The sequence below is a fragment of the Impatiens glandulifera genome, chromosome 1 (assembly GCF_907164915.1).
Source record: "Impatiens glandulifera chromosome 1, dImpGla2.1, whole genome shotgun sequence".
Lineage (NCBI taxonomy): Eukaryota > Viridiplantae > Streptophyta > Magnoliopsida > Ericales > Balsaminaceae > Impatiens > Impatiens glandulifera.
Genome location: NC_061862.1, coordinates 4,521,131 through 4,530,456, shown reverse-complemented (window position 1 = coordinate 4,530,456; position 9,326 = coordinate 4,521,131). Strand labels below are relative to the sequence as shown.

The following is a 9,326-nucleotide window of genomic DNA, read 5'->3' as shown; positions in this document are numbered from 1 at the left end:
TGTTTAAAATAAAACTCTTTTTATTAGAGCTATACTAATAAATCATTGTAATAGTTTGTTATTAACATTTGATAAAATAATATACTTAAAAGTATCAAATTCTTGAAAATATTATTAAATTATCCTATTCTTTAAATAAAAGAAGAAGAAAAACCATTAGCCTCAATAATGACTAAAAAGTGTGTTGTCCCACATTGTTAGATGAAGTGAAAATAGGGATTTGATATTATTATAAGAAGGGAGTTGGTGATTACAAGAAATTACGAAGCCAAGCACTGAACACAAAGCGAACTATTCTTTCGCCTTTTACTTAAGAATACCGTGTAATCTTTGCAATAAGTGGCATACGCCTATTTTTGTTGGGTTCTCTACCCGGAGCCACCCTAGAATTAAGTTTAAACTTTGATTTTTTCTTATCTATGAAAATTTAATTCATATTATTTATTAATGTATTATTTTGAATTATACTTTAAAAAATTGTAATAAATATAAGTATTTCACTCTTTATCTAGCATACTCCCTTTTAATTGTAATCCTTCAAAATTGCATATTAATTTTTTACATCATAGTTAATTATTTTTAAAAATAAATTCTTACATCCTAATAGTTCTATGCATGACAAGGGACCTTATCTTCTCTTGCCCCCGCTCTCGAGAAGATTCAATCATTTAGTTAGAGGAGCGAATGAAAAAGGGACAAAGACCCTACTAACTAGGTGCCACAACATGTCTTTTATTTTTTCCATATTAATAAGTTAGTTAGTTTGAGAAAAAAAATCAACAAATATCATTGTGTGCAAACTACTAAAGTACACAATAAAAACTACACTATTTTCCCTCCGATCGTCGGCGTACGCATCGGAGAGGAAAAAGGGTAAAAAAAATATGGACCATTTCTCAATTTGTGCGTGTCAAGGGACCATTCTAATTTCATCAGATGTCTCCGGAGGGATATAAGCATCTCTCGCTCTCATTCTTAAAAAGACTTCATTCTTGAGTTAGAGAAGCGATGTGGGATCAATTTTAGAAAATGAGTGATCGACTGCTAGAGTGTTTTTCGAGGAACACATGTGTTCTATATAGAGAATGAGGCTCCTTGAAAGTATGCCATCGATTTATAGACTTTTCTTTTGAGGGAAAAAGAATGGGGAGCTACCCCTTATGTCATGTTGATGAGGTGTCCAAGGTTGGAGCTAGGATTTAAAATCTAACCGGGCTAAGTTATTTCCATAAAACCTACTTGGCTAGAATGATAATAATATGAAAAATAAATAAATAAAATATACGCAGTTTACGGTCGTTAGGTCCCTTCAACGACCGGAGAACTCAATAACGGCGGTATTTCTCCCTATCGTTATTGTCATTCGCATGCAAACTGTTTTGAGTTACTCGGGGCTGTACATAGAGCCGCCCTTGAAGGTGTTGATGTCTCTATTAATATAATTAACATTTGTAATAATGACTATAACTTAATTTTATTAAATATCAAATACGAGTCATATATCTTGTTTGAAAGTATGAATTATAACCACCCTCATAGTAATAACTTCAATCCAATTAAAAGAGTTTTTAGTGAAAATCAAATGTTTAAAATAAAACTCTTTTTATTGGAGCTATACTAATAAATCATTGTAATAGTTTTGATTAACATTTGATAAAATAATATACTTAAAAGTATCAAATTCTTGAAAATATTATTGAATTATTCTATTCTTTAAATAAAAGAAGAAGTAAAATCATTAGCCTCAATAATGACAAAAAAGTGTAAGTGTTGTCCCACATTGTTAGATAAAGTGAAAATAGGGATTCAATATTATTATAAGTAGGAGTTGGTGATTACAGGAAATTATGAAGCCAAACACTGAACACAAAGCTAACTATTCTTTCGTCTTTTACTAAAGAATACCGTGTGTTCTTTGCAATACGTGGCATACGCCTATTTTTGTTGGGTTCTCTAATCGGAGCCACCCTACAATTGAGTTTAAACTTTGAATTTTTCTTATCTAGGAATATTTAATTCATATTATTTATTAATGTATTATTTTGAATTATACTTTAAAAAAATTGTAATAAATAAAAGTATTTCACTCTTTATCTAGCATGCTCCCTTTTAATTGTAATCCTTCAAAATTATTTTCGATTAGATGCGCATATTAATTTTTTACTCTCTTCAAAAATAAATTCTTACATCCTAATTGTTCTATGCATGACAAGGGACCTTATCTTCTCTTGCCCCCGCTCTTTGGGTTCTCTAATCGGAGCCACCCTACAATTGAGTTTAAACTTTGAATTTTTCTTATCTACAAACATTTAATTCATATTATTTATTAATGTATTATTTTGAATTATACTTTAAAAAAATTGTAATAATTAAAAGTATTTCATTCTTTATCTAGCATACTCCCTTTTAATTGTAATCCTTCAAAATTATTTTCGATTATATGCGCATATTAATTTTTTACTCTCTTCAAAAATAAATTCTTACATCCTAATTGTTCTATGCATGACAAGGGACCTTATCTTCTCTTGCCCCCGCTCTCGAGAAGACTCAATCATTTAGTTAGAGGAGCGAATGAAAAAGGGACGAAGACCCTACTAACTAGGAGCCACAACATGTCTTTTATTTTTTCCATATTAATAAGTTAGTTAGGTTGAGGGGATAAAATCAACAAATGTCATTGTGTGCAAACTTCTAAAGTACATAACAAAAAACTACAATATTTTCCCTCCGGTCGCCGGCGTACGCATTGGAGAGGAAAAAGGGTAAAAAAAAATTTGGACCATTTCTCGATTTGTGCGTATCAACCTTGCGCAGGGGCCATGCTAATCTTCTCTGTATCGTTCCAATTTTATCGGATGTCCCCGAAGGGACATAATCATCTCTCGCTCTCATTCTTAAAAATACTTCATTCTTGAGTTAGATGAGCGACGTGGAATCAATTTTAGAAAATGAATGGTCAGTTGTTTCTTGTGATCGACTGCTAGAGTGTTTTTCGAGAAACGCATGTGTTCTATATAGAGAATGAGGCTCCTTAAAAGTTTCAAAAAATGTCGATTAAAAGACATTATAGTACCAAAAGTTCGGGACAATGTGAGAAACCAAACTAGGACAAATGAGGACATAGAAGGTAATATTAACATTTTAACTATCTTCTCTTTAACAAAAGATAATATAGTAAGTTTTTAAAAAACTTTCACAACTTAATTTAGAATATTCAATTAATTACTATATGTACTCATTTTAAACTATCACACAATAGATCATCCTACTGTGAGGAGAGATTTAAGTTTTATTTCATTTATTTTTTAATTCATTTGTTTATTTTACTTTATTTCTTTACAAAATTTATTTTTTTATTAGAAAAATGCATTAGCTTCTTTCGAAAATTCTACTTTTAAAATATATTTTTATTATCCTAATTATTTGTTTATATACTTTGTTAAACACTATGAATCGATGATTAATTATAAAAGTTTATAAAAGATATTAATATATCCAAAATAAAAAAATGTCTACAATTAAAATATTCTCTTGAATATGATTATAAAAATAACTAGCATGTATTCCGTGCATTTGCACGAGTAATAATATAAAAAATCGTGAAAAAATATTACGGTAAAAATTTTATGGGCGGGTCAACCCATAATTCAATCCAAGTATCCATTTACTCTAACATATATTTAAATTAACCACAGCTATCGACCCGGCAATCCAGACACTTTAAAAATTAAGCATCATTATATATATATATATATTAATATGTTCTGAATAAAAAAATTCAAGAATAAAGACATTCACATCTCATAAAGAGGATTTGTCTTATTTATTAGTTTTACTGCCAAGAAATTTCATTTAGAAACAACAAACAACACTATATATATGTAAGCTGAAGATCAAATCTCATTGGAAAGATAAAGACAAACATACATCAATTATAAAATATAAATTCATTCATATTTGTATTTTCTATCCCAAATCAAGTCAACCACATTGAAAAAGGAAATTAACCCACTATTCAACTTTAGTTTGACATGTAGAATAATTCTAACATGTCAAAATTAAAAACAACAGAAACAAAAAGAAACAACAGTTTTCTGACAACAAAACTGATATCACTTTCAGTTACGATATCACTTTAAGTTTTCAGACAACAAATATTTTCTATTGGGGGATGGAATGTAAGTTAAGATATCACTTTAAGTTTCCCAGCTTCAACTTCTTCTTGTTCTTTCTGCTGTTGAAGGATAAGGCCATCTTGGGTTGCGGCAGGGTCCAGATCCTAACAGCATTCTAGTAGATCATCAGTCCTTTCTCCATCTCTAAACGGTGAGAGTTTTAGAGTTCATGTAACTGATTGCAACTTTAAACGGTGAGACTGAAATCACTTGATCAATCAGACAGTACAGACGTGGCATAGCATCTTCTTCATTATAGATCACCCATATCTGCTTCGCCTTAAAGCATTGCTCAGCCCTATAATTGTCAAAATTGTGAAAATCAGAGACAGGAACCTGTTAGGATCTAGGTCGCGGCTGGGGACCGGGGTCTGGCCGGTTAGCGCGTCTCACTCAAAGGATGGTGATTAATCCGGTTAGAGATTAACACCGGAGTTTCAATACTACACAAACTGTCACAAACCCTTGAACTAGGTTCAAGCGCGGAAGTGGTTTGTTTCAGGTTGAAGCAGCATACTTATAAGGTAGGCAGAATCGGTTTTGAACAGGACAGGTCTGGAAGTTGCTGGGTCGGTTTTGTAGCTTAGTAGTTCGGTTTGGGTAAGGTTGAGTTGGTTGGAGCGGTATTAGTAGATTAGTGTTGATCGGTTATAAAGTAAAGTAAGCAGAAAACAAATAACAAGACAGATTTTTATGAATGTTCGGAGATAAAACTCCTACGTCACCCCTTCCTCTCAAAACCGCGAGAAGGATATTCACTAAGGAATACAAACACAATCTTATCGGGACTTATTTCCTGCTCGATAATACTCATACAATTTTAACCGAAATTGTAGAATTACACTTCAAATAAGCGCTTAAGCTTTCTAGAGATAAAACACAATCTTTTCACTTAGGCTGTAGAATGTTCAGAACTTGTAAGAATTGCCCTTGAAAATTGTCCCTTGTGTCTCTTGTGTCTCTTGTGTCTATTGTGTCTATTGTTTACTCCTCTTCAGCTCCTTTTTTTATAGGTGAAATGTGCCAACGGTCACATTTCATTTCCTTGAATCTAATTGGTTGAGCAGAGGTTCAGTGATTCAGATCTGGCGGTCTAGTCTTCAGACCCGGAGGTCTAGTCTTCCAGTGTGTAGGTCAAACCGGCTAGGTTTGTCTTTTACTCAATGTGGCAATTGTCGGTTAGACAGTTGTCTGTACTTGGAAGATTGCCTTTCTGATTTATCCTGAAGTAGAAAGATCTTGTAGGACTATCTTCTGCAGCCTGCAGACTGTCCTCAGACTTGTATGAATATGGCAATTTATTCAGTCTGTTCCTTTGGTATCATTCTCAACAGATACCCGAAGTATCTGTTTGTGCTAGTCGGTTGTTTATGTTAACCGAATCACTTTCGGTTTTTCCATGGCTTCTGATTGACCGACTGTTTAATTGATTCTTGCTTTCTAATTTAGCCGATCTTGACTTTCTTGTACGGTCATGTTTCTGGTCGGTTTAAATGCTTGACCGGTTGAGTTTCTTAACTGGTTGAGTAATTTGACCGGTTCGGTCCTTTGTCTGTTCCTGCACAAGAGTTTTTTTTGTTAAGTTTTATTTAACCGATCTAATTTTATCTAACAATTTCTCCTTTTTTGATTATTTTATTTAAAATATTCAAAATCCTGTAAAAGTGCAAATGTAGGCCAGTTTTGTTTTGAGGAATTTGGCCGGATTTTTGGAAACTAACTTGGAAGAAATTTTCGAAAAATTTTGGAAAATTTTGAGAAAAATTTAAAAAATATTATCTTTATCTTATCAATTTCTCCCTTTTTGATTATTTTATTTAAAATATTCAAAATCCTGTAGTAATGCAAATATAGGCCGGTTTCCAAAAATTACTTTATATATATAAGAAAGTACTAATGCAAAAAGCTATATATGATAACCGGAGTAAACATAAGTAAAGACAGGAAATAAAGCCCCTATTTCTTTGATCTGGACGGCAGGAATTGTTCCATCATTACATCGGTTGGTTGTCCCTTAGCTGGCCTGGAAGAGGCACCTTGACCGCCCGATGTGCCGGTTTGAGGAGAGAGCGGTTGATCGACCGTTCTGATTGGGACTGCATTTAGAACCCGCTGTCTTGTGAGTTGCGGTTGGACATCCTCTTTGAAATCATCCTCTGCGTGCAAAGCCAGGTTGAGTGGAGGATCAACAACTGTCTTGGTGATTCTGTCCAGCAGCTCGGTGACTTACACCTTCTTTGAAGGAGCTTTCCTTTTACGTGTGGCCGGAACCGAAGAGGAGACAACCACCTGAGACTTTTTGTGAACCTTGGCATAATCATCAAACATTTGTTTCTGAGCTTGTAGCCGCTTAGCATCTTCGGCTGCTTGAGCTGCTATGGACTTTGCGATTTCCGGTGCATTTTCGGCTATTTTTCTGTATGTGGGCGGCTATGTTCGCATCAGTCGCTACCGCTTCCTTCTGTTTCAGCGTCTCCTCGTCCAGCGCATCTTGATGTTGCCGAGCCGCGAGGGCATTCGCCTCCTCGGTTGCTTTATCTGCAGCTAGCTTGGTCGTTATTAATTCAGTCACCTGTTCGGTGACCGCCTTGAGGTTGGCTTCAAGCTTGGTGTTCCTTTCCTCAAGGCTTGCATTCTTTTCTTCAAGACTTATGATCATGCCGAGTGTTGAACCGGCTTGGGCACTTGACCGCGCCAGGTCCTCATCGACCTTTGTCAACCGTTGCTCGGTCTTTTCTTGAGACCGTTCCATCTCTGCTACCTTTTGGCTGACCGACTCGAGGTCATCTACCAACTTCGGAATCATATCCTCCAAGGCCTTGGTTCGATCCAGATGAGAACCGTACAGTACATCCGTATTACCGTAGTTTGTTTCGACTGACGTGATCCGCTTGACCGCCTCGCCAAGATCATCCTTTGTTGTCTCGGTTATCTTGACCGCTTGGACCGCAGAGTTGTAGTTGAGAGTTCGGTGTTCTCGGAGTGTATTTTTCTTTAAGGCATTCAATGTGTTCGGTGAGCTTTTATAACCGAGCACACGGTTCTACTATAGCGTATCGTTCTAAGGCGGTTTTGGCATCTTCCGCCTTTGTGAGGTTGATGACTTCCTCCTCCATCTCCATCAACCTTTCGAATTTTTGGCCAACGGATAGACCCGGTAGCATGTCTTTGTAAAATAGATGATGTCGGTGCCGGATTCATTGACATAGTACTTCGGACGCCTCGCGACCTTGCTGGTTGATTTCCTCCATGATTCTACTCACGATATTTTCGGCCATCTCCTGGGTGTTGTCGTTAGCGTGAACATCTTCTTCCCCAAGACCATCTGCACCGGTATCAGCATTGTCTAGACTGGCCAATTGATCATCGCTTATCCGGTCTTGCCCTTTACCGGATTGATTTTCTTCGGTATTGTGTGAAACGGTTCGGTCAGAATTAGAGGCTGAATCTTCCTCATTTGGCGTTTCAGACCGCGGGTCAGCATATTCGATTGGTTGTTTGTCTTTCTTGGTTTCGAATATTTCTTTTACCGGAGCTGTTTTCTTCACGGCCGCTTTCTTTCTTCGGCCACCTGTAGAACCAGAGGCCTTCCTGTTGCTCTTCCTTTCCGTGAATTGGCGCGACCGTATGTTTTGCTTGAAGAAAGGAGAACACCAGAACCGGTGTTGATGTTGTGGTGGAGCATAATTTTCTCAAGTGGGATGGCATATCCCCGTGACCGGGTTGAATCCGGAACCACCATTTCACATAAGTTAGTGAAAATTACCTTCGCCCAGTTTATTCTGACGCCGTTTACTAAACCGACAAGCATCTCGATTTTTGCCTGGGTGAGACTATCATAGTTTCCCCCTCTTGCTTGGACCGATTTTGTGAAGATATCACATAGCGGTCTGTACTCCGGTCGAAGACTTGATTTCTTTCTGGAGACCCCGACAGGAACCTTGGTTTCCGCTAGAATTTGGAAAGCCGCTTTGAAAGTCTCTTGATCTAAGGTCGCCGGGAGATTGGTTCCTTCTGATGGCAGGCGTAGTATATCAACAACCGACTCTTCTGTCAATTCGAGCTGCTGACCGCTGACTGTTGCGGTTATTTTTCTTCCGGTGAGAGATGCGGTTTTGAAAAATTCCTCAACCGCTTCCTGGTATAAAATGAATGGACTGCCTAGGAAGTGTTCGAGGCCGGACTCGGAGATCCGGGATAAGACTTGCTTTGCCGAAGCCGAACCGTTTGCCCGGATTTCTTCAAAGTCGACCTGGATGATATGTTTGAAAAGTGCAGAATCGCGACCCATTCTAGATGAACGAACTGAAAGAGTAAGGAGTTTTGAGGGTTTGAGGAAGTTGAGAGCTAGAGAGAGAAAGCCGATTCGCGTAAGAATGAAATAAAATGTCTAAGGACCCTATTTATAGTTGCGGTTTGGAATCCCAACCGTCGCGAACCGTCCCATCACTTTTACGCGGGAAGTTTCCCTCCAAGTGCATTAAGAGGGAAACAGTGGGCGGCAAACTGAAGGCGGGAATCTATTGGCGGCAAGTCATAGGCGGGAAATCAAAGCGGGAAACCAAGGCGGGATATTTGAGCGGGAGTCTATGGGCGGAAATTTGAGCGGGAGTCTATGGGCGGGAAATTTCCCTCCAAAGATTTTGAGTTGTGTTTTGATTTCGGTTTTGATGAAGCGGTCCCGTTTATTAAATGATGTGATTTATTAACCGTGATGATGCGGTTTTGACTTTGACCAGATTTTTAAAAACGAAGTGATTTATTGATATCAATCGGTTAGTTAGATGGATGTTCTGATATTATAATTATTGACCCGATTATCAAACTGAAATAGATATTCATTGAAATAAGAGTACAAGATAGAAACCGATACATGGATCGGTTTGGAAATTGAAATACATAAGAAATAAAGATACAACTTATGTAATGACTACCCTGGAGAGCTTTTCTTCCACCCCATCCATATCAAGAATGTTCGAAGGGGATGCCGGTGTACCCGGTCCAAATTCTGGACGGTACTTGAGAATGAGTCGACTTATATGAGGAGCGTAACCGAGACCTTTCTTGGTCAGCACCATAGTTTTCAGATTTTGGAAAATAACCGATGACCAATTGATAGGCGTATTGCTAACAATGTAGGTCATCATGTCA

At 37.1% G+C, this 9,326-nt stretch overlaps 1 protein-coding gene and 3 non-coding genes across 4 annotated transcripts; 2 read left to right on the top strand and 2 right to left on the bottom strand.

The window, feature by feature from the left end:
- Window positions 1–266: 266 nt before the first annotated feature.
- On the top strand, window positions 267–381 carry LOC124922938. Its single transcript, XR_007097984.1, has one exon. It is a non-coding gene; the product is annotated as a U5 spliceosomal RNA (small nuclear RNA).
- Window positions 382–1,851: 1,470 nt separating this feature from the next.
- Window positions 1,852–1,966, top strand: LOC124922918. The gene has a single exon (XR_007097965.1). It is a non-coding gene; the product is annotated as a U5 spliceosomal RNA (small nuclear RNA).
- An 802-nt stretch (window positions 1,967–2,768) lies between these two features.
- On the bottom strand, window positions 2,769–2,871 carry LOC124923003. The gene has a single exon (XR_007098045.1). It is a non-coding gene; the product is annotated as a U6 spliceosomal RNA (small nuclear RNA).
- A 3,654-nt stretch (window positions 2,872–6,525) lies between these two features.
- Window positions 6,526–8,466, bottom strand: LOC124929521. Its single transcript, XM_047469943.1, has 3 exons — window positions 7,942–8,466; window positions 7,388–7,810; window positions 6,526–7,167 (listed from the first exon to the last, which is right to left on the bottom strand). The coding sequence occupies exons 1-3, from the start codon at window positions 8,464–8,466 to the stop codon at window positions 6,526–6,528; spliced, it is 1,590 nt and encodes a 529-aa protein (XP_047325899.1).
- Between the last annotated feature and the right edge of the window lie 860 nt (window positions 8,467–9,326).

Bases quoted from the DNA above. Each gene is read 5' to 3' on its own strand.
- LOC124929521 (XM_047469943.1), bottom strand. From the start codon at position 8,466: ATGGGTCGCGATTCTGCACTTTTCAAACATATCATCCAGGTCGACTTT. The intron at 7,811-7,941 runs GTAATTTTCACT...CCTTTCTTCAAG, and splicing joins TCAGAATAAACTGGGCGAAG to CAAAACATACGGTCGCGCCA. The intron at 7,168-7,387 runs GTACTATGTCAA...AATGCCTTAAAG, and splicing joins AAGGTCGCGAGGCGTCCGAA to AAAAATACACTCCGAGAACA.